Raw genomic sequence first — 24,681 nt, 5'->3', positions numbered from 1 at the left:
TGATACACCAAATGTAAATTTTCACTCGGGAACAGGAGTGGAGAAATACGATTGATTTATTTCAGCGTCTTGAGAGAATGAATGTGTGGTTAGGGACCGTCTGTAAAGTTGCCATCTTTATCAGCGTCATAAAAGCTGATTTTAGTAACTGATGTTTGGATGGAAAATCATTTCCATTTTTTTGTTTTTGTTGTTGCATTTTCTCCACGGTCCTTCAACGTCTTTGCTGCAGGAGAGAAGAAGAGATGAATGAGAAATATACCAATGTCAACTAGATTGAAGCATGTGTTCTATAGATGTATGACATGTATTTTCTGGTGAGCAAGGGTTGATTTAGTGTTCTAGGGCAACAAGTAATGACAGAAGAGAAGCTGCATGTATCTAATTATAGACAAGTTGACTAACAAATAGTCTACCAAAGTGTTGAAAATTATAAGCAGAAAAATAGGCATATCTAAATTGAGCTTGAATAAAATCCTACGTCCCCGACAAAAAATAGTTTGGGTGCGAGCCTCTGGTTTTCACTTTATCAGATATAGTCAGGCGGTTATGGATGGGTTATTAACAATATGACACAGTGTGTCTTTCTGTGTGTGTTGCTTGCATGCACTAAATTTTTAGAGACTTGGGTCAGTTTCGCTTTGTCGAGCTACAAATTCCCCACTGTGTTTATCTCTACTCTCCCGGCCTTGTCTGGTCTTGGCAAGCCCTCAGAAGGTCCTGGAATGTTTCCATTGCTCCCAGCCCCCGCTAAGCATAGCATCTCTCTCGGGTCAGGTCCCCCTCTGGCCCTTTCGATTCATTGGAACTCTTTAACTTTAAGTGGGTTTTAAGTGTTTAGTTCTAAGTTAAACTTGGGCTCAATGTCCTTGTGTACACCAACGGCCTTAACCGATAAATCTGAATTACTATGGCCTAGTTCCATTTGGCCTACTTCCTCAGCATTGAACACCATTACCAAGGCTAGTTGGAGCCACTACCATATTGCTGACTCGTCCTTTTCCCCATAATTTGAGATCTATGAACACCCAAAGGATAGGTGGTAAGGGCTTGGGGCTAAGTGCTGAAACGGAACTGGGCTCATTCCTCACAATGTTCCGAGCATAATGCTATAACTGCTGGGTGTTGTTCATTTGGGCACGCAACGGGAAACCTTTTGTAAAATTCTTGAAATAAAAATAAACTTGTGCATTTCTTATTGGACCAAATCCAGGTTGTCCCTTTTGTTTCCTTCTGTTTGGTACCTAATGAGCAAGACCCTGATATCATATTTGACCTTAGACCCCCTGTGGCCCTGTGTCCTCTCCATAGTAAGCACAGCCTGGGCAGCCACGAGTACGTACAGAACTGCAGGAAGTGGGAGGCAGAGATCAAGCTCCAGCTGCTCTCCCAGAGCACCATGAGAAGGGATCTGGCACGAACGGTAAGACCCAAACCAACCAACCAACCTACCAATCAGTGACATAGCACTTTGATGTGTGTTTTTAAAGCTCAAAAGTAGCATAAGACCAGCTAAAGGTCAACGGCCTGGAGGAAAGTTAATGAAACAGACAGATGTCCAGAAAAGAGAACTTGCAGGGAGACGGGCAGACAGGCTGGGAGACGGGCAGACAGGCTGGGAGACGGGCAGACAGGCTGGGAGACGGGCAGACAGGCTGGGAGACGGGCAGACAGGCTGGGAGACGGGCAGACAGGCTGGGAGACGGGCAGACAGGCTGGGAGACGGGCAGACAGGCTGGGAGACGGGCAGACAGGCTGGGAGACGGGCAGACAGGCTGGGAGACGGGCAGACAGGCTGGGAGACGGGCAGACAGGCTGGGAGACGGGCAGACAGGCTGGGAGACGGGCAGATCATAAATACCTTGTTAAAGCAAACATTCAAGAAATACCGACACTTATTGGTAAGACCGACACTTATTGGTAAGACCGACACTTATTGGTAAGACCGACACTTATTGGTAAGGCAGACACTTATTGGTAAGACCGACACTTATTGGTAAGACCGACACACGCCATTTGTAAGACCGACACTTATTGGTAAGACCGACACACGCCATTTGTAAGACCGACACACTTATTGGTAAGACCGACACACGCCATTTGAAACCTAGCAGTGTCAGGCCTGTAAGTTCAAGGTTCTTCCCATACACTTCAACAGTGCCGTCGTTCACCGTCAGATGCAATCATATTAAGACCTTTCATCTAAAGCTTGTCAAACTGCACTCCAGAAATGAGCCGACTTTGAAACCCTAGTGTGATTTGAGGGAGGCCGCAGTGAAATGTCATGGTTTGTTGTGCGCACGCAGGCGGAAGACGACACCTCTCAGGTGGACTTGGAGAGGCACTTGGGCCAAGTGGAGAGGCCGTTCAAGGAGAACGTCACCAGGTAGGAACATGCCTTTCTTTTTGCTCCTTATCGCATCATCTTAGCCATTGTCTGGAGCCAAACATGGCCGTCTAGAATTCCCGATAACGGCTGAGATTTCTGTGATTGGATCATTCTCTCTCTCTCTCTCTCAGACAAGGCCTGGCCGACTATCTGGAAGGCTACCACAATCAAGTCAACATCTGCCTGCAGAATGAGGTAGCTTATGAAGTTAATTCACGTCTTTGACACTGAACTGAAGACCCTAAATGTTTCTGTGATAGCGGATGTGTGTGATGGTTGTGGTGTAAAATTGCTATCAGGCGTTGAGTAGTGGTTGTTCATTGTCTCCAAGGTGGCATAGCAGTTCAGACGTCTTTTGTCCTCGTCTTGTCGTGTCCTGTATATATATATATATTTACAACTTTTTCACATACATTTTATTTTTATTTTCCATCAACTCATCTTCAAAACACTCTCCTGCAACCCGCCTCACCAATGTATATTTATAAAAAAGTATTATTTACCTCAGATCTGTAATCCTCCAAGAAGCTAGCCAGAAACTCCAAGAAGCTAGCCTGAAACTAGCCAGAAGCTAATCCAGAAGCTAGTTCAGAAGCTAGTTGGCTCCTTTACTGGTAAGTCGTTGGTGTTCAGCTAACCACGGTTTGTGGTCATCGGCTATCCTTTGGCTCGAAAGTCTATCGCCAGTTCTGTACGGCGCAGCGCGGCTCGGAGCGGAGCATACCGGACCAATTTTTCTCTCCATGTCCCTGGATTTCGACTGCTCTCTGGACATTCATGCCCGGATCTCACAGCTAGCTAGCTGCTATCCGTGTGACTATCGGCCTTCGTCGATTCCGGAGCAAACATCAATTGTTCCGGAGCTAGCAAGCTCCGTCAATCACTCCTGAGTTCCATCAATCGCACCTGGGCTGCAGTCGCCTATCCGGACCCGTTTTGCTGCCTTCGCGGAGCCCCACCGGGCCTTCACAACTGGACTGCCGACGTTATCTACCCGAAGGGGTTATTCGGCTGGCTCCTCCGTCGCGACGTTACCTGAACGCCCATCTGCGGCCTGCTAACCGTTAGCTGTCTTACCGGCTGCTATCTGAATAGACAATCGGACAATTCTTTTTTTTTAAATTTTTTTATTATTTTTTTATTATTATTATTATGTTTTCTTCTTGGGCCTCTATAACTATATCTATTGTTTTTATTTTTGTTGTTGTTGTGTGATTTGGATTGATCCCCTCTACCACACGGAACCCCACTAATCTACTGACGGAGCGCAGGAGGTGGCTAACAACAGACCTCCATCCTATGCTAGCTTGCTACCGATGCCCTGGCTAGCTGTCTAAATCACCAACCAACCTCTCCACTCACCGGACCCTTTTGATCACTCGACTAAGCATGCCTCTCCTTAATGTCAATATGTCTTGTCCATTTCTGTTCTGGTTAGTGTTTATTGGCTTATTTCACTGTAGAGCCTCTAGTCCTGCTCACTATACCTTATCCAACCTATTAGTTCCACCACCCACACATGCAATGACATCTCCTGGTTTCAACGATGTTTCTAGAGACAATATCTCTCTCTTCATCACTCAATACCTAGGTTTACCTCCACTGTATTCACATCCTACCATACATTTGTCTGTACATTATACCTTGATGCTATTTTATCGCCCCCAGAAACCTCCTTTTACTCTATGTTCCAGACGTTCTAGACGACCAATTCTCATAGCTTTTAGCCGTACCCTTATTCTACTCCTCCTATGTTCCTCTGGCGATGTAGAGGTGAATCCAGGCCCTGCAGTGCCTAGCTCCACTCCTATTCCCCAGGCGCTCTCTTTTGACGACTTCTGTAACCGTAATAGCCTTGGTTTCATGCATGTTAACATTAGAAGCCTCCTCCCTAAGTTTGTTCTATTCACTGCTTTAGCACACTCTGCCAACCCGGATGTTCTAGCTGTGTCTGAATCCTGGCTTAGGAAGACCACCAAAAACTCAGACATTTTAATTCCAAACTACAACATTTTCAGACAAGATAGAACTGCCAAAGGGGGCGGTGTTGCAATCTACTGCAAAGATAGCCTGCAGAGTTCTGTCCTACTATCCAGGTCTGTACCCAAACAATTCGAACTTCTACTTTTAAAAATCCACCTCTCTAAAAACAAGTCTCTCACCGTTGCCGCCTGCTATAGACCACCCTCTGCCCCCAGCTGTGCTCTGGACACCATATGTGAACTGATTGCCCCCCATCTATCTTCAGAGTTCGTGCTGCTAGGCGACCTAAACTGGAACATGCTTAACACCCCAGCCATCCTACAATCTAAACTTGATGCCCTCAATCTCACACAAATAATCAATGAACCTACCAGGTACCTCCCCAAAACCTTAAACACGGGCACCCTCATAGATATCATCCTAACCAACTTCCCCTCTAAATACACCTCTGCTGTCTTCAACCAAGATCTCAGCGATCACTGCCTCATTGCCTGCATCCGTAATGGGTCAGCGGTCAAACGACCTCCACTCATCACTGTAAAACGCTCCCTGAAACACTTCTGCGAGCAGGCCTTTCTAATCGACCTGGCCGGGGTATCCTGGAAGGATATTGATCTCATCCCGTCAGTAGAGGATGCCTGGATATTTTTTTTAAATGCCTTCCTAACCATCTTAAATAAACATGCCCCATTTAAGAAATTTAGAACCAGGAACAGATATAGCCCTTGGTTCTCCCCAGACCTGACTGCCCTTAACCAACACAAAAACATCCTATGGCGTTCTGCATTAGCATCGAACAGCCCCCGTGATATGCAGCTGTTCAGGGAAGCTAGAAATCATTATACACAGGCAGTTAGAAAAGCCAAGGCTAGCTTTTTCAAGCAGAAATTTGCTTCCTGCAACACTAACTCAAAAAAGTTCTGGGACACTGTAAAGTCCATGGAGAATAAGAACACCTCCTCCCAGCTGCCCACTGCACTGAAGATAGGAAACACTGTCACCACTGATAAATCCACCATAATTGAGAATTTCAATAAGCATTTTTCTACGGCTGGCCATGCTTTCCACCTGGCTACTCCTACCCCGGACAACAGCACTGCACCCCCAACAGCAACTCGCCCAAGCCTTCCCCATTTCTCCTTCTCCCAAATCCATTCAGCTGATGTTCTGAAAGAGCTGCAAAATCTGGACCCCTACAAATCAGCCGGGCTAGACAATCTGGACCCTTTCTTTCTAAAATTATCTGCCGAAATTGTTGCCACCCCTATTACTAGCCTGTTCAACCTCTCTTTCGTGTCGTCTGAGATTCCCAAAGATTGGAAAGCAGCTGCGGTCATCCCCCTCTTCAAAGGGGGGGACACTCTTGACCCAAACTGCTACAGACCTATATCTATCCTACCGTGCCTTTCTAAGGTCTTCGAAAGCCAAGTCAACAAACAGATTACCGACCATTTCGAATCTCACCATACCTTCTCTGCTATGCAATCCGGTTTCAGAGCTGGTCATGGGTGCACCTCAGCCACGCTCAAGGTCCTAAACGATATCTTAACCGCCATCGATAAGAAACATTACTGTGCAGCCGTATTCATTGATCTGGCCAAGGCTTTCGACTCTGTCAATCACCATATCCTCATCGGCAGACTCGACAGCCTTGGTTTCTCAAATGATTGCCTCGCCTGGTTCACCAACTACTTCTCTGATAGAGTTCAGTGTGTCAAATCGGAGGGTCTGCTGTCCGGACCTCTGGCAGTCTCTATGGGGGTGCCACAGGGTTCAATTCTTGGACCGACTCTCTTCTCTGTATACATCAATGAGGTCGCTCTTGCTGCTGGTGAGTCCCTGATCCACCTCTACGCAGACGACACCATTCTGTATACTTCCGGCCCTTCTTTGGACACTGTGTTAACAACCCTCCAGGCAAGCTTCAATGCCATACAACTCTCCTTCCGTGGCCTCCAATTGCTCTTAAATACAAGTAAAACTAAATGCATGCTCTTCAACCGATCGCTACCTGCACCTACCCGCCTGTCCAACATCACTACTCTGGACGGCTCTGACTTAGAATACGTGGACAACTACAAATACTTAGGTGTCTGGTTAGACTGTAAACTCTCCTTCCAGACCCATATCAAACATCTCCAATCCAAAGTTAAATCTAGAATTGGCTTCCTATTTCGCAACAAAGCATCCTTCACTCATGCTGCCAAACATACCCTTGTAAAACTGACCATCCTACCAATCCTCGACTTTGGCGATGTCATTTACAAAATAGCCTCCAATACCCTACTCAACAAATTGGATGCAGTCTATCACAGTGCAATCCGTTTTATCACCAAAGCCCCATATACTACCCACCATTGCGACCTGTACGCTCTCGTTGGCTGGCCCTCGCTTCATACTCGTCGCCAAACCCACTGGCTCCATGTCATCTACAAGACCCTGCTAGGTAAAGTCCCCCCTTATCTCAGCTCGCTGGTCACCATAGCATCTCCCACCTGTAGCACACGCTCCAGCAGGTATATCTCTCTAGTCACCCCCAAAACCAATTCTTTCTTTGGCCGCCTCTCCTTCCAGTTCTCTGCTGCCAATGACTGGAACGAACTACAAAAATCTCTGAAACTGGAAACACTTATCTCCCTCACTAGCTTTAAGCACCAACTGTCAGAGCAGCTCACAGATTACTGCACCTGTACATAGCCCACCTATAATTTAGCCCAAACAACTACCTCTTTCCCAACTGTATTTAATTTTTATTTATTTATTTATTTTGCTCCTTTGCACCCCATTATTTTTTATTTCTACTTTGCACATTCTTCCATTGCAAAACTACCATTCCAGTATTTTACTTGCTATATTGTATTTACTTTGCCATCATGGCCTTTTTTGCCTTTACCTCCCTTCTCACCTCACATTGTATATAGACTTGTTTATACTGCATTATTGACTGTATGTTTGTTTTTACTCCATGTGTAACTCTGTGTCGTTTTATCTGTCGAACTGCTTTGCTTTATCTTGGCCAGGTCGCAATTGTAAATGAGAACTTGTTCTCAACTTGCCTACCTGGTTAAATAAAGGTAAAATAAATTAAAAAAAATAAAAAATTGTGTGCGTATAGTTCACACATGCTTGCGACAGGCCTATAAATTCCTGGATGACATGTGCTCTAAATGGCACATCTGTTTCAAGAATCACTTGAATTGTTGAGTAACCAAACAGAGATTGTACACACACACACACACACACACACACACACACACATGAGACAATGACTTTGTTCCATCTCAGAGCACCCAGTATAAGACGGTGGATCGGGTGGTGCAGACAGTGAAGAACCTCTGCTGTGCCCTGGATGAGGTGGAGACGCAGGCCATCACAGAAGCAGTGAGAAGGGTTAAGCGTTCTGTCAACCTCCCCAGGACACGCTCGCCAGAGGTGGGTCCAATCATGTATAATCATTCTATTAATATATAAAGGGTCAGTACCAGTCAAAAGTTTGGACACACCTACTCATTCCAGGGTTTTTCTTTATAGTTGCTATTGTCGACATTGTAGAATAATAGTGACGACATCAACACTATGAAATGACACATGTAGTAACCAAAAAAGTGTTAAACAAATCTAAATGTATTTTATATTTGAGTTTCTTCAAATAGCCACCCTTTGCATTGATTACAGCTTTGCACACTCTTGGCATTCTCTCAACCAGCTTCATGATGTAGTCACCTGGAGTGCATTTAAATTAACAGGTGTGCCTTGTTAAAAGTTAATTTGTGGAATTTCTTTCCTTAGTGCGTTTGAGCCACTCAGTTGTGTGGTGACAAGGTAGGGGTGGTAAACAGAAGATAGCCCTATTTGGTAAAAGACCAAGTCCATATTATGGCAAGAACTGCTCAAATGAGCAAAGAGAAACGACAGTCCACCATTACTTTAAGACATGAAGGTCAGTCAATATGTAAAATTTCAAGAATTTTGAACATTTCTTCAAGTGCAATCTCAAAAACCATCAAGCAGTATGATAAAACTGGCTCTCATGAGGACCACCAAAGGAATGGAAGACCCAGAGTTGCCTCTGCTGCAGAGGATAAGTTAAACAGAGTTACCAGCCTCAGATTGCAGCCCAAATAAATGCTTCACAGAGTTCAAGTAACAGACACATCAACATCAACTGTTCAGAGGAGGCTGCATGAATCAGGCCTTCGTGGTCAAATTGCTGCAAAGAAACCACTACTAAAGGACACCAATAAGAAGAGACTTGCTTGGGCAAAGAAACACGAGCAATGGACATAAGACCGGTGGAAATCTGTCCTTTTTGGTCTGATTAGTCCAAATTTGCGATTTTTGGTTCCAACCGCCTTGTCTTTGTGAGACGCAGAGTAGGTGAACGGATGATCTCCGCATGTGTGGTTCCCACCGTGAAGCATGGAGGAGGAGGTTTGATGGTGTGGGGGTGCTTTGCTGGTGACACTATCTGTGATTTATTTAGAATTCAAGGCACACTTAACCAGCATGGCTACCACAGCATTCTGCAGCGATACGCCATCCCATGTGGTTTGCGCTTAGTGGGATAATTTGTTTTTCCACAGGACAATGACCCAACACACCTCCAGGCTGTGTAAGGGCTATTTGACCAAGAAGGTGAATGATGGACTGCTGCATCAGATGACCTGGCCTCCACAATCACCCAACCTCTACCCAATTTAGATGGTTTGGGATGAGTTGGACCGCAGAGTGAAGGAAAAGAAGCCATATAGTGCTCAGCATATGTGGGACCTCTTTCAAGACTGTTGGAAAAGCATTCCTCATGAAGCTGGTTGAGAGAATGCCAAGAGTGTGCAAAGCTGTCATCAAGGCAAGGGTTGGCTACATTGAATAATCTCAAATATAAAATACTTATTTGGTTACTACATGATTCCATATGACATCCATTTGATATCTTTGCTATTATTCTACCATGTAGAAAATAGCAAAAATAAAGAAAAACCATGGAATGAGTAGGTGTGTCCAAACTTTTCACTGGTACTGCATGTCTATTGGTTGGTCACGTCACTTCTACCTGTCTCTGTCTTTCTGTGTCTCACTGCAGTGATAGGGCGTAGGATAGTTTTACAAGGGCTGTAATTCTGGCAGTTATCATATGTGTACTTCTCTATCTCAGGTGGGCTCCAAATCCTCGGCAAATGGTGAGTCCTACAACAACCAGTCACATTTTTCACACACATCACACATATGTGACTCCGCAATGTGACTTTGATCAGTCCATAATGGCACACAGTGGGGCAATTCCTGCTTCCATGAATCAACCACAAAAACAGTTCAAATCATTTGAGCGTAACCCTCTGACCCATCCAGGTCACCTCAGCCCCGTGGAGGAGTGCATGGGCTTCCTAACGGACGCTGTCTACGACCTGGCCAAGCTGTACTTGCGCTCCTTCTGTCCCGTCTCCTCCTCTTCACCCGACCCCTCCTCCAACTCCCAGCATACCGAGGGGGAGTCTGCTGCGGAGGGGCGTGGCAGCAAGGAGGCCTCGGGCACCACGGACCATCTGCAGTTTACCCTGTTCGCCATGCACGGCATCCCCGCCGTCTGGATCAGCAGGTGTGTTTATCCCCAGTCCAATATACCATTTTACGTTTTCTGGATTGCAGTAAGGAAGACAACTGAGACTATAGTTTCCACCTTTTTAAGAATGACTTGGCCTCAGAACTGATACTCTTGTTGTCTTGCTCCTCCGTTGTTTCTCTCCGTGTCTTATTTCACCGTCACTGTATCCAATTCCACCAAGGCTTTAATCTATTTATGGTGTCTTTCTGTCTGGAATAGACTTGAGCCAACCTTTCCATTCAGTGAGCACAATCTTGCACGACTTGGGGAGTGGCACATTTTGTGACTGTCTCACTCCAGGGTTGTGTTCAATATGGTTCACAACAGAAAGAGCTTTAAAATGTTTTGCAACGGAAAACAACAATGTGCGTTTCTTATTGGACGCTTATTGGACGTTTCTTACAGTACCTCCCTGTTTCAGTCACTTTTTTTTCCTTTTGGTGCCTAAAAAAAAATCCGGGCTTGATGGGAGAGGGGGAGGTCCAAAATGCCACTGTAAAACGCCGTCCAGGACCCAAGTATTTTTATGGTTGGCAGATGACTGCTTCAAAAAGAGAGGATCTGGTTAATAACAGGCTGTTTCTTTCTGCCCATCATCCATAGGGCCTCGTCCAAGAGCTATTTTTAGAAGATATGGAAAACATTTTTGAGCACCATACCAAAGGAGGCCCGAAAATATTTATCCCGTATCACAAGGCCAGAAGTGCTCCCCTGAAAATATTTATCCCGTATCACAAGGCCAGAAGTGCTCCCCTGAAAATGTTTATCCCGTATCACAAGGCCAGAAGTGCTCCCCTGAAAATATTTATCCCGTATCACAAGGCCAGAAGTGCTCCCCTGAAAATATTTATCCCGTATCACAAGGCCAGAAGTGCTCCCCTGAAAATATTTATCCCGTATCACAAGGCCAGAAGTGCTCCCCTGAAAATGTTTATCCCGTATCACAAGGCCAGAAGTGCTCCCCTGAAAATGTTTATCCCGTATCACAAGGCCAGAAGTGCTCCCCTGAAAATGTTTAGTCCCGAACGAACAGCTACTCTGTGTTCCCAAATGATTTCATGGCTGGAATCGTCCCTCGTCATCAAGGCTTGAGTGCTTTGCTCTTTTGTGGCTAGCGTCCTATGACAAACACGCATGCAAACACACACACACCATCTGTAGGCACAGCGATGCATCATGTCACCAGCGACAGGGGAGGCACGCATACCATGCTGTGTCGAAGCACAAGACTGATGGCATTGAGCAATAAGAAATATTTTGGAATCCCAAATGGTTCACTGCCTGGTATTGTGCTCATCAAATGCAATGTCTTTCATAATGTGAAAGAAATGGAACTGTTTAAATAAGAGGAGCCAACTTTAACAAAATCTGCATTTGATAAATGGTTCTGAGAGCTCTGTTAGTGGTGTATTAAAGAATGCACGAGTGTGGCTTTATTAGGTACAGAGGACGACTGTCAGTTATGGACAAGTCTATTCTCTCTCTGTACATAGATGGGATTTTAACTTGTTCATTCATAATTTGTTAATTTCTTGCTCCCTTCTTTTTGCAGCTATGAGAAGTACTACCTGATGTGTGCTCTGACTCACAATGGCAAGAACCTGTTCAAGCCCATCCAGTCCAAGAAAGTGGGCACCTACAAGAGCTTCTTCTACCACATCAAATGGGACGAAATGTACGTGACTCACTACCCACTAGCCATAGAAATACAATGGCTCGTTATAATAGTGTTTATGTTGAATAATGTGCCTCTACCTTTCACGTTTGCCTCTTTAGGATCAAAATGTAGACTAGGATCAAATGTTCTTCGCTTTCTGTCATGCAGGCTTCAACACAACCACATGAAAGTAATACAAAACTGATAGCCAAGACAAGGCGAGGTCTGTTGTTACCCATAATCAGTGTATCGTTCAGCCTATATCTGGATACAATTACGAGTAGATAGATAGCAGATTCCACTTTGATCCAAAGCATCTTGCAGGACAGTGAGGGGATGCTGTACGTGTTTTTGTATGTGATCCTTGCGGGAATTGAACCCTCATTCCAACTGAGCCACAAACCGTATGATGATGATCTAAGAATCTACTCGCAGGCGAGTGGGAATACAGACTCATAAGCTATGCACGTTCATACTTATTCACTATTCTCACTCCAATCCCTCTCCATTTTCCACTCCCATTTCACACTCTTATTTTCACTCTGTTCCCTCTTTCCAGGATCAACTTCCCAATGGCGGTGTCCCTGCTTCCATTAGAGTCGATGCTGACTCTCTCCCTCTTTGGGGTCCTGAACCAGAACGCCAGCGGCTCCCCAGACTCGAACAAACAGCGCAAAGGACCAGAAGTGCTGGGCAAAATCTCCCTGCCCCTATTTGACTTCCGACGGTGATGCGCGACACATTTTCAGTAGTGTTGTTGACTGTGCAATTGCTGTTTGTGTGTTTGTTGTGTTGTATGGCATTCGAACTGAGTGTATTTTAAGAGTTGATTGTGTAAATAGCTGTCTATTGGGGATTCAGAATGTTGGGGTGTTTTGTGTGTGTGTGTGTGTGTGTAGCTTTGTATGCTAATGCTTATGTGTGTTTTTCCAGGGTGCTGGCGAGGGGAACCAAGCTGCTGTGTCTGTGGACCTCTCCTCAGGCTTCCTCTGCTGCAGCCGGGATCCGGAGGAAGAACCTGGTCGAGAGGATCATACTGCAGGTGACTCCCCGACTCTACACAGTAATACTGTACCCATAGAAAATTACTAGAGCGGGCCTTTGCCGTCCAAGTCAACGTTCTGCGATTTTCTTGTGTGTAGGTCCTGTTCAAATGCAAATCTTCCCTCCCCTTTTTCAAAGCAATCAGTGATTCAACACAATTGGACAGGTGAAGCCAAGCACCTGTTCAATCGTGTTAGATCAGTTTTAACCTCAAGCAAATTGAAGAAAAAGCTTTTTAATTTTTAATTTCAAACATTACCCAAAGTCTCTCTGACACAGTCCCCTATCTCAAACACATTTCCCATTTTGTGGTGACCTAATGTTTGTGTACCCATGCAAGTTTGTGTGTCTGCCTAACCATTCCATGACACCCCCCCCCCCCAGGTCGACTTCCCCAGCCCAGCAGTGGACGTGCTGTACGTGGGGCCCCAGGAGAGCCCCTGCCCTGACCCCAACACCCTGGAGGAGCTGGATCCTGACCTGCACCGCCGGGTGGAGAAGCTTTGCAGCCGAGCCTCTACCTTCGGGTACTGTGTCTGTCGTCATGATATAATACATGAGTTATGATGACACAAACTGTTATGAACATTCCTTCTTAAGGCCCTACATATCACGATCATAATTATGACACAGCACTTGTCATAAACCGTCATGGCAGCTAGTGTCTCACGGTTTATAACATGTGCTATGTCATAATTATGATTGTGATATGTAGGGCCTTATGAAGGAAGGTTCATAACAGTGATATGTAGGGCCTTAAGAAGGAAGGTTCATAACAGTGATATGTAGGGCCTTATGAAGGAAGGTTCATAACAGTGATATGTAGGGCCTTATGAAGGAAGGTTCATAACAGTGATATGTAGGGCCTTATGAAGGAAGGTTCATAACCGTGATGTGTAGGGCCTTATGAAGGAAGGTTCATAACAGTTTGTGTCATAACTTTGTCAGGTCTGTTGTCATAAGCTGATACCAGCTGCCATTATGACAACTGTTAGGTCATTATTATAATGGTGTTATGTAGTGCCTTATGAAGGCTTTATCCCCAAATTACTTTCCAGTCCTCCCAGACCATAGATGTCTGTTCTCATTTCAGTGTCTGTTCCCCCAGACGTTTAACTGTGGGCATATAAATACCTACTTAAACCCACCCCAGGCTGCCAGCCAGATTCATTACCCTTTTTCCCAGCCTCCACAGAGAGCAATTTCTTCTAAAGCGCTAATCCCTTTTACTTTCTCTGAGCTTTCTCTCATTTACTCCGATTTATAACCATATGGTTTTGCCTTCTGTTTTGTTTGGGTGTATTTCCGAGTCCTAAAAAAGGTTATCTCAGAACCAGAGCTAACCTGAAAGGCTGTCCACAGCCTGTAGACCAGGGGTTTCCCAAACTGGGGGCACGTTTTGTTTTTTGGCCCGAGCACTACACAGCTGACTCAAATAACCAAGTCATCATCAAGCTTTGATTCTTTGAATCGGCTGTGTAGTGCTATTGCAAAAACCATAATGTGTCACCCAGAGGTGTCCCCAGGACCTGTGTCATCAGAGGGGATGAGCATTATATGAGCTGTTGGTGGGATTTGTGGCAAGAGAGTGCTGCACTGCCGTCTATCGTATAGCTTTCATTCATAGTGTTCATTACCACACCGTAGCAAAATGTTTTGCAATGGAAAACAAACACAAGCGCTTCTTACTGGTCAAGTATTGATAGTTCCAACCCATTTGACTTTGCTTCAGACCTGTTTTTGTTGTTGTTTCGTGGCTAACTGAACATGACCCAGATGGTGATGACCATAAATTACGTATAGAATCTGAAGAAAGTGATTTCTAATAGGGTCTCTGTTGTGAGAATCCTGTCAGCGGTAGCAGTGGTCTATGTTCTGACTCACCGGTATCACCCCGCTTTCTCCTCCTCCCTCCCAATCCCAGGTTGACGCGGGCTGACCGGCAGCTGCTGTGGGACCAGCGGCACCACTGCCGAGCCCACACCCACAGCCTGCCCAAGGTGCTGGCCAGCGCCCCCAGCTGGGACTGGGGCAGCATGGCTGAGATTCACGCCCTCCTCCACAACTGGCCCTCACTCCAACCCGTCTGTGCCCTGGAGCTGCTCGACTCTAAGTACGTGGGGTGGACACACAGACACCGAGAGAGAGGCAGACACACATACACACACTCAAGTTTGAGTGTGTCAAGCTAGAGTTTAAGCTGTGGTCAATAGAAACCTGCGGTAGATAAGTCATATTTGTAAAGTGGGAGGTTTACGTTTTACGTGAGTGTGTAGGTTAAAGGTCACCCTCAAGTTTGACCTGCCTGTCTTGATCTCTGTCCTGCAGGTTTGCTGACACAGAGGTGAGGAGTGTGGCTGTCGGCTGGATCGAATCCAGCAGTGATGACGAATTGGCCGACTACCTGCCTCAGCTCGTGCAGGTGAACAGTCTGTAGTACACACACACACACACACAGGTAAACAATTTGTTAGTGACCCTGAATGCTTTTCTCACCCACTTTCCTTTTCCGTGTCCTTGTCGCTCTCTCAGGCGCTGAAGTTTGAGTGTCACCTGAAGAACGCCCTAGTGATTTTCCTGCTGTCCAGAGCACAGGGCAACGTCAACATCACCCTTTACCTGTACTGGTGAGTCTCCACCGGGGCCTAAAATGAACACCAACCACCAGCCCAAATGCGGGTCGATTTTTGGAGTTGACGGATAAGAATGTAGAATTCACCAGCCTTGTTGGCAGGTGCTCACCCTCAGGGGGATATACAGTGGAGTTGACGGATAAGAATGTAGAATTCACCAGCCTTGTTGGCAGGTGCTCACGCTCAGGGGGATATACAGTGGAGTTGACGGATAAGAATGTAGAATTCACCAGCCTTGTTGGCAGGTGCTCACACACATGGGGATATACAGTGGAGTTGACGGATAAGAATGTAGAATTCACCAGCCTTGTTGGCAGGTGCTCACGCTCAGGGGGATATACAGTGGAGTTGACGGATAAGAATGTAGAATTCACCAGCCTTGTTGGCAGGTGCTCACACACATGGGGATATACAGTGGAGTTGACTGATAAGAATGTAGAATTCACCAGCCTTGTTGGCAGGTGCTCACACTCAGGGGGATATACAGTGGAGTTGACGGATAAGAATGTAGAATTCACCAGCCTTGTTGGCAGGTGCTCACACACATGGGGATATACAGTGGAGTTGACGGATAAGAATGTAGAATTCACCAGCCTTGTTGGCAGGTGCTCACGCTCAGGGGGATATACAGTGGAGTTGACGGATAAGAATGTAGAATTCACCAGCCTTGTTGGCAGGTGCTCACACACATGGGGATATACAGTGGAGTTGACGGATAAGAATGTAGAATTCACCAGCCTTGTTGGCAGGTGCTCACACACATGGGGATATACAGTGGAGTTGACGGATAAGAATGTAGAATTCACCAGCCTTGTTGGCAGGTGCTCACGCTCAGGGGATATACAGTGGAGTTGACGGATAAGAATGTAGAATTCACCAGCCTTGTTGGCAGGTGCTCACGCTCAGGGGATATACAGTGGAGTTGACGGATAAGAATGTAGAATTCACCAGCCTTGTTGGCAGGTGCTCACGCTCAGGGGGATATACAGTGGAGTTGACGGATAAGAATGTAGAATTCACCAGCCTTGTTGGCAGGTGCTCATGCTCAGGGGGATATACAGTGGAGTTGACGGATAAGAATGTAGAATTCACCAGCCTTGTTGGCAGGTGCTCACACACATGGGGATATACAGTGGAGTTGACGGATAAGAATGTAGAATTCACCAGCCTTGTTGGCAGGTGCTCACACACATGGGGATATACAGTGGAGTTGACGGATAAGAATGTAGAATTCACCAGCCTTGTTGGCAGGTGCTCACGCTCAGGGGGATATACAGTGGAGTTGACGGATAAGAATGTAGAATTCACCAGCCTTGTTGGCAGGTGCTCACACACATGGGGATATACAGTGGAGTTGACGGATAAGAATGTAGAATTCACCAGCCTTGTTGGCAGGTGCTCACACACATGGGGATATACAGTGGAGTTGACGGATAAGAATGTAGAATTCACCAGCCTTGTTGGCAGGTGCTCACACACATGGGGATATACAGTGGAGTTGACGGATAAGAATGTAGAATTCACCAGCCTTGTTGGCAGGTGCTCACACACATGGGGATATACAGTGGAGTTGACGGATAAGAATGTAGAATTCACCAGCCTTGTTGGCAGGTGCTCACGCTCAGGGGGATATACAGTGGAGTTGACGGATAAGAATGTAGAATTCACCAGCCTTGTTGGCAGGTGCTCACACACATGGGGATATACAGTGGAGTTGACGGATAAGAATGTAGAATTCACCAGCCTTGTTGGCAGGTGCTCACACACATGGGGATATACAGTGGAGTTGACGGATAAGAATGTAGAATTCACCAGCCTTGTTGGCAGGTGCTCACACACATGGGGATATACAGTGGAGTTGACGGATAAGAATGTAGAATTCACCAGCCTTGTTGGCAGGTGCTCACACACATGGGGATATACAGTGGAGTTGACGGATAAGAATGTAGAATTCACCAGCCTTGTTGGCAGGTGCTCACACACATGGGGATATACAGTGGAGTTGACGGATAAGAATGTAGAATTCACCAGCCTTGTTGGCAGGTGCTCACGCTCAGGGGGATATACAGTGGAGTTGACGGATAAGAATGTAGAATTCACCAGCCTTGTTGGCAGGTGCTCACGCTCAGGGGGATATACAGTGGAGTTGACGGATAAGAATGTAGAATTCACCAGCCTTGTTGGCAGGTGCTCACACACATGGGGATATACAGTGGAGTTGACGGATAAGAATGTAGAATTCACCAACCTTGTTGGCAGGTGCTCACACACATGGGGATATACAGTGGAGTTGACGGATAAGAATGTAGAATTCACCAGCCTTGTTGGCAGGTGCTCACGCTCAGGGGGATATACAGTGGAGTTGACGGATAAGAATGTAGAATTCACCAGCCTTGTTGGCAGGTTCTCACGCTCAGGGGGATATACAGTGGAGTTGACGGATAAGAATGTAGAATTCACCAGCCTTGTTGGCAGGTGCTCACACACATGGGGATATACAGTGGAGTTGACGGATAAGAATGTAGAATTCACCAGCCTTGTTGGCAGGTGCTCACGCTCAGGGGGATATACAGTGGAGTTGACGGATAAGAATGTAGAATTCACCAGCCTTGTTGGCAGGTGCTCACGCTCAGGGGGATATACAGTGGAGTTGACGGATAAGAATGTAGAATTCACCAGCCTTGTTGGCAGGTGCTCAGTTGGCAGCAGCTCATAAAAATAGTCAAGTATGGCAAGAAGCCCAAACAGATTTAACATTTGACTAAATCACCTCAACTTGCTTACGTTTGCATACAATCACATATCTGTAACGCGTCGGAAAACATTGGAACAAAATGAAAGTCACTTGGAGATGTTTTCTTGGTGTTTTTACAGTCTTATGTACCAAGTCAATAATTATTCTGAAAACTTGGTGGGGGGTAAATAAAATCACCAGCAGTTGGAGCTATCTGGTATTTGATTTGAATTATTTATTAGTATCTCCATTCGCCAATGGCGACGGCTCGTCTTACTGGGGTCCGACACATAACGAAAAATACATTACAGACAAACTTTACAATGTACATACACTGCCGTTCAAAAGTTTGGGGTCACTTAGAAATGTCCTTGTTTTTGAAAGAAAGACCAAAATAAATCCCATTACGATAACATCAAATTTATCAGAAATACAGTGTAGACATTGTTAATGACTATTGTAGCTGGAAACGGCTGATTAATGGAATATCTACATAGTCGTACAAAGGCCCATTATCAGCAACCATCACTCCTGTGTTCCAATGGCATGTTTTGTTAGCTAATCCAAGTTTATCATTTTAAAAAGACTAATTGATCATTAAGAAAACCCTTTTGCAATTATGTTTACAGCTGAAAACTGCTGTTCTGATTAAAGAAGCAATAAAACTGGCCTTCTTTAGACTAGTTGAGTACCTGGAGCATCAGCAATTGTGGTTTGATTACAGGCTCAAAATGGCCAGAAACAAAGGCCTTTCTTCTGAAACTCGTCACTCTATTCTTGCTCTGAGAAATGAAGGCTATTCCATGCGAGAAATTGCCAAGCAACCGAAGATCTCGTACAACGCTGTGTACTACTCCCTTCACAGAACAGCGCAAACTGTCGCTAACCAGAGTAGAAAGAGGAGTAGGAGGCCTCGGTGCACAACTGAGCAAGAGGACAAGTACATTAGTGTCTAGTTTGAGAAACAGATGCCTCACAAGTCCTCAACTGGCAGCTTCATTAAATAGTACCTGCAATACACCAGTCTCAACGTCAACAGTGAAGAGGCGACTCCGGGATGCTGGCCTTCTAGGCAGAGTTGCAAAGAAAAAGCCATATCTCAGACTGGCCAATAAAAAGAAAAGATTAAGATGGGCAAAAGAACACAGACACAGGACAGAGGAACTCTGCCTAGAAGGCCAGCATCCCAGAGGCGCCTCTTCACTGTTGACGTTGAGACTGGTGTTTTGCCTAGTTAAATAAAATAAAACCTGATGTCAGTACATACACACGACAAGTAGGTCGTTGTGCCGTGAGGTGTTGCTTTTTTATTTTATTTTTTAACCAGGTTTGCTGTTCCCTTGCGCTATATAAGAGGGAAGGGAGTTCCATGCACTCATGGCTCTGTATAATACTGTATGTTTCCTTGAATTTGTTCTGGACCTGGGGACTGTGAAAGTAGTATTCTAGTAGTGTGTGTGTGTGTGTGTGTGTGCTTATGAAGCATAGTATATAGAATAGAGTAGTTTTGCTAAGTGGTATAATGTAGACTTTTATGGAACAGGAGGTACCCAAAACTGATTTTTAAATGGGTATCTAGACTGGGAAACTTCCTCCTTCTACTCCATAAACGCAAGGTGGCTGGTTCCCTCAAATGCCGCAATAGGTAGTCAGAAATATGAGTCTTGTTCATTAGGGCACGGAATGGAAAATGTTTTGAAAGCATTTTGAAAAAGCGTTGTGTTCTTTCTTACAAGTCTGGGAAGTCCCTCCTGGTTTAAGTCCATTTTCTTCCGTTTGGTGCATAATGAACACGACCCTGGTTTGTCCGATCCCATTATACTCCCCTCACTCTCCCCACCAGGCTACTGAGGGATGCGGTGCAGGACCCAGCGTTTGGCCGGAGGTACGACCAGGTGCTGGGGGCCCTGCTTTGTCTGTGTGGGGCCGGCCTCCGGGCCGAGCTGGACAAACAGACCCGCTTGGTCACTCTGCTGGGGGCGCTGGCCGAGAAGGTCCGGCAGGCCGGGGGCTACGCACGACAGGTGAGAGGGCCAGGAGGCATTCGAACACACACACATACAGTAGATGGTATTCCAGTAGTATCTCACAAGCCTCTTAAAGGGCTTGATAACACTTTATTTTACGGTCTGCTGTTGGGGCGGCAGGTAGCCTAGTGGTTAGAGTGTAGAGGTGGCAGGTAGCCTAGTGGTTAGAGTGTAGAGGTGGCAGGTAGCCTAGTGGTTAGAGCATTGAACTAGTAACCGAAAGGTTGCGAGATCGAATCCCCCAAGCTGACAAGGTAAAAATCTGTCGTTCTGCCCCTGAACAAGGCAGTTAACCCACTGTCCCTAGACAGTCATTGAAAATAAGAATTTGTTCTTAACTGACTTTATCTAGTCAAATAAAGGCAAAATAATATACAAATAAAATACTGTATTTAGTTATGGTCCGGATGTCTTGTTTAACTACTTATGTTATTTACCAATTGTGTTTAAGTGCCCATTTTTTACATCATAATTTCAACCGTGAAGGCTTGACATTAATTCAACTATTTGTGTGTGTAGGTGGTGCTCCAGGAAGGTCTGGAGAGGGTGCAGTCATTCTTCCAGAGGAACAGTTGCAGACTGCCCCTCAGCCCCAGCCTGGAGGCCAAACAACTCAACATCAAGGTACGTCCGTTGTCCAACAATGGAAACAGTGACCCAAAGCACGACCAGCCTGGTCCCAGGTCTGTTTCCTATGGTCATACAAGACGGCACAAACGGATCTGTTACCAGCTTAAAGTTTGACCGTACACTCAGAAAATGCCCATTTGACCATGGGGTTCCTTGTTTGGTCCGTCGCTTACTGGAGGCTGACATGTCAACTGATCAGCATCATTTCAACAACAAATGGCCATATCTCGATGACCCATACTGTAGTTGTCCAAGTGGCTGATCATAACCTCCACCATCCAAATGCTAACTGCCACTTAATCTACAGGTCACTTCAGTTACTTCCTAGTTACCCCCCTACCACCTCTTGTAAGAGGCCATTGACTAGAATACAAGATCTAGTCCCGTACATCAACTGTAAGTGTGTAATGCAGGCATGCTCTTCCCTGTCCTCGGCGGCTCCCCTTTTTCCTTTCTGACTGAGCGCTGTGCTCCGTCCGCACACCCCCACCATGTTTCTCACAGCTGGGCAAGTGTGTGTGGCTGCGTGTGTGCGTTTTGTGTACTGTGTGCGTTTTGTATATGAGATGATCTGTATGTGTTAGTGTGTGTTGTGCTCACCGGTGTATCTGACCCCAATCTCGTACCAGACAATCCAAGGTGATGCCCCCTCACTGAATAAAATCATCCCCCCTTTGTCTCCCAAAAGCAGGCCAGTGCTCCCATGGCCAGGGCAGGCTTGTATAATTAACCACAGGCACTCTCCTCTCTCTCCCCTTTCTATTTTTTCTCTCCTTTTCACTCTCTCCCTACTTTCTTTCTCTCCTCTTTCTACTCTTTCTCCCCTCTCTCTCTTGCTCCCTCTCTCTGTGTCTGTGTACAGTCGTGCTCCTTCTTCAACTCCAATGCGGTGCCCCTGAAGCTGGCCCTGGTGAACGCTGACCCTCTGGGAGAGGAGATCAATGTCATGTTCAAGGTGGGAGGCAGGGCTGGGAGTGCAGTTTGGCCTTTTAAATCATAATAAATAAGAGGGGGGGACCTGATCCTAGATCATCACTCCTAGACAGATTAGACTACTAGATTATTTTTCTGTGACGCCAGACTCAATGAAATATGCACTTCCATGAACAAGCAATTTATCAGAGGTGTAATACTTAGTAGTCCGTGACATGTCACTGGAAATACCTCGACACATTTTCGAGCCGTTCTCCGCATGAATTAATGGACAGTTAGTCATTGCTTTGGGAGTGTTTGAAGCATGGAGGAATGCAGGAATAGATTCTAAAGAGTTCCCTTGGTTTTGATTTGCTGCCTTTAAGTGTCATTTTTTCCAACATAGAAAAGAGATCAGTTACTACAATCGTTTGCATCTTGTCTTTGGTTTCGTAGTTAAAACAGCACCACCTGGTGGCATGACAATATCTCAACATAGGGCTCTGTCAATAGGATGTGTAGGGAAGTCTTTGCTTGACCAGACATTGACAGACAGATGGAAAGAAACTCTGAATGAGAATAAAATATGTTTCTGTGGATGATAACTTAGGGGTGGCAGGTAGCCTAACGGTTAGAGCGTTAACCGAAAAGTCTCTAGTTCGAATCTCCGAGCCGACAAGGTTCAAATCTGTTGATGTGCCCTTGAGCAAGTCACTTAACCCTAATTGTTCCAGGGTCGCGTTGATAATGGCAGACCCTGGCTGCAACAAACACATTTCCAAGTCACACATGCATATTAATACGCATGAATACACGCTTGTACATCTGGGAAATAGGACCAATATAAGCACCCGCCTAATTATAAATATTCTAACTAACGTGAGTCTTGGTCTGTGTGGGCCTCCTGTGTGTGTGTGTCTGCCTGCCTGCGTGCGTGTCTGCCTGCCTGCGTACATGTCTGCCTGTGTGCGTGCCTGCCTGCCTGTGTTTCTGCCTTGCTGCCTGCGTGTGTGTACGTGTGTGTTAGGTGGGAGAGGACCTGCGGCAGGACATGCTGGCTCTGCAGATGATCCGGATTATGGACCGCATCTGGCTTCAGGAGGGACTGGACCTGCGCATTGTCAACTTCAAATGCATCTCCACTGGCAAAGACAAAGGCACTAATACACACTAGAATTCACAACACACACATCCGGTTTACTAATTGTAATGCAATGCGTACTCATGCTATGTCTGTAGTTGTGACAGAGTGTGTGTGTGTTGTGGTGCTGTGTGTGTTGGCAGGTATGGTGGAGCTGGTGCCGTCCTCAGACACCCTGAGGAAGATCCAGGCGGAGTATGGCGTGACCGGCTCCTTCAAGGACAAGCCGCTGGCAGAGTGGCTCCGCAAGTACAACCCTGCTGAGGATGAGTACGAGAAGGTAACTGTCTGACCCTTAAACTTGACCCTTTTAATCTTTGGACCCCAGACTCCGACAGAGGATGAGGTTGAGAAGATGAACAAGTGGCGATAATATGATCGGTTTATTTCTTGTCTGCACCTGCAATGCGCATGTTACACACAGATTTCTCCTTTATCACTGCACTAATTGGCTGAAATGTCCAGTATGCAGATCTCTAGTGAGGATTCTGCCTATTAGAGGGAGAACCAGCTACTGTAGGACTTTTTACACTGTGCTGAATCGAGCCAAGTCAAACTGAGCTGTACTGAGACGGCCCGGTTACACATCCACCAGAGTTGCTGGAACCTTGCTGAAGAGGACAATGTTAAAAGGAAATATCCAAGCCAGCGCAGTCTGGTTTGGGTCGGCACAATAGTGTGAAAAATTGTATGTGTGTCTCACTCCTCCTCTCTGTCCCTCGAGGCGTCGGAGAACTTCATCTACTCGTGTGCGGGCTGCTGCGTGGCCACCTACGTGCTGGGTATCTGCGACCGCCACAACGACAACATCATGCTGCGCTCCACCGGTCACATGTTCCACATCGACTTCGGCAAGTTCCTGGGCCACGCCCAGATGTTCGGCAGCTTCAAAAGGTACGCGCTGTGGCCTGGGGTGGCCTAGCAGTCTAAACATCTGCCTCCAATGCTAGCTTGGGGTCAAATTTAGCGCACTCTCTCCCCTGCCCTTTTGTAACTGTTTCTCGCTAACCTCCCTCCCTTTAGTAAAAGGCAAATGTTTCCTCAGTTCTAAGAGTAACGCTTTATAGACCTGTAACGACAGAAATGTAGAGATTTGGGCTCTGTGCTTGTGTTTAAGACGGGGCCTGAGTGTCTGCTGGTTTTGATCAGTGTTCTGATTCAGACCTGTGCCAGACAACGTGCCATGTAGCCTGGTTACGCTCGACCAAATGCTCCCTGTTTTAACCAGGCTACATGACATGTGCTTTGTTTTTGTTTTTAGTTCTCTATCTCCCACGTTTTAGTCATCTTTTCTCTCTCTCTCTCGCCCCTTCTCCCAGGGACCGTGCTCCATTTGTGCTGACTTCTGACATGGCCTACGTGATCAACGGGGGGGAGAGGCCCACCAGTCGCTTCCAGCTGTTTGTGGACCTGTGCTCCCAGGCCTACAACCTAATCCGTAAACACTCAGGCCTCTTCCTCAACCTGCTCTCACTGGTAAGATAAGGCTCTGCAGTCAAGTCCTAGCCCTGGTTCCAGATCAGTTTGTGCTACCGCTATGATTGTTGTCATGGTAAACATTTTAACATGACCATAGGAGTGGGAAAGACAGCACAAACAGTTGACGTGGAACAACTACATTGGCCTTTTCTAGGAATTCACCTGGCATTTCAGCTTGGCATCACAAATAATTCACAAAAATGGTCCACAGGACCATTGTCAGATAGATGGGGCACAAAGCGTGTTTCTAAATGGTCCCCCCCCCCCCCCCCCCCCCCCCCAAAAGTGTGACGTCAACTTGATGAGTTACTTTGGTGTTGCCTGGGTAATGCCCTTTGTTAGGCCTTGGTGATGGCCCTCTTCTTGGTCTAAGGAATTTCTTGAGTGTACCGTAGCGATTCAAATGCTCTATTCTAGCCTCATGAATCAAAGCTCCCTTGTTACAGTATG

General features: G+C 46.1%; 1 protein-coding gene and 1 long non-coding RNA gene across 2 annotated transcripts in view; both read left to right on the top strand.

The window, feature by feature from the left end:
- Window positions 1-24,681, top strand: part of LOC109867651 (phosphatidylinositol 4-phosphate 3-kinase C2 domain-containing subunit alpha-like) — a 59,456-nt gene that overhangs the window by 29,950 nt on the left and 4,825 nt on the right. The window contains exons 6-25 of the mRNA XM_031801056.1: window positions 1,312-1,423; window positions 2,307-2,386; window positions 2,521-2,584; window positions 7,658-7,804; window positions 9,528-9,552; window positions 9,722-9,968; window positions 11,527-11,649; window positions 12,191-12,358; window positions 12,565-12,673; window positions 13,060-13,202; window positions 14,600-14,788; window positions 15,004-15,097; window positions 15,208-15,302; window positions 19,886-20,066; window positions 20,589-20,693; window positions 21,562-21,654; window positions 22,639-22,768; window positions 22,896-23,032; window positions 23,477-23,646; window positions 24,072-24,228. Coding sequence (XP_031656916.1) covers window positions 1,312-1,423; window positions 2,307-2,386; window positions 2,521-2,584; window positions 7,658-7,804; window positions 9,528-9,552; window positions 9,722-9,968; window positions 11,527-11,649; window positions 12,191-12,358; window positions 12,565-12,673; window positions 13,060-13,202; window positions 14,600-14,788; window positions 15,004-15,097; window positions 15,208-15,302; window positions 19,886-20,066; window positions 20,589-20,693; window positions 21,562-21,654; window positions 22,639-22,768; window positions 22,896-23,032; window positions 23,477-23,646; window positions 24,072-24,228 — 2,569 coding nt within the window. The remainder of the gene's footprint in view (window positions 1-1,311; window positions 1,424-2,306; window positions 2,387-2,520; window positions 2,585-7,657; window positions 7,805-9,527; window positions 9,553-9,721; window positions 9,969-11,526; window positions 11,650-12,190; window positions 12,359-12,564; window positions 12,674-13,059; window positions 13,203-14,599; window positions 14,789-15,003; window positions 15,098-15,207; window positions 15,303-19,885; window positions 20,067-20,588; window positions 20,694-21,561; window positions 21,655-22,638; window positions 22,769-22,895; window positions 23,033-23,476; window positions 23,647-24,071; window positions 24,229-24,681) is intronic.
- Window positions 15,317-18,454, top strand: LOC116356270 (uncharacterized). Its single transcript, XR_004204754.1, has 3 exons — window positions 15,317-15,985; window positions 16,130-16,343; window positions 16,416-18,454. It is a non-coding gene; the product is annotated as an uncharacterized LOC116356270 (long non-coding RNA).

The sequence above is a fragment of the Oncorhynchus kisutch genome, linkage group LG22, assembly GCF_002021735.2.
Source record: "Oncorhynchus kisutch isolate 150728-3 linkage group LG22, Okis_V2, whole genome shotgun sequence".
Classification (NCBI taxonomy): Eukaryota; Metazoa; Chordata; class Actinopteri; order Salmoniformes; family Salmonidae; genus Oncorhynchus; species Oncorhynchus kisutch.
This window is presented reverse-complemented; position numbering and strand designations above follow the sequence as displayed.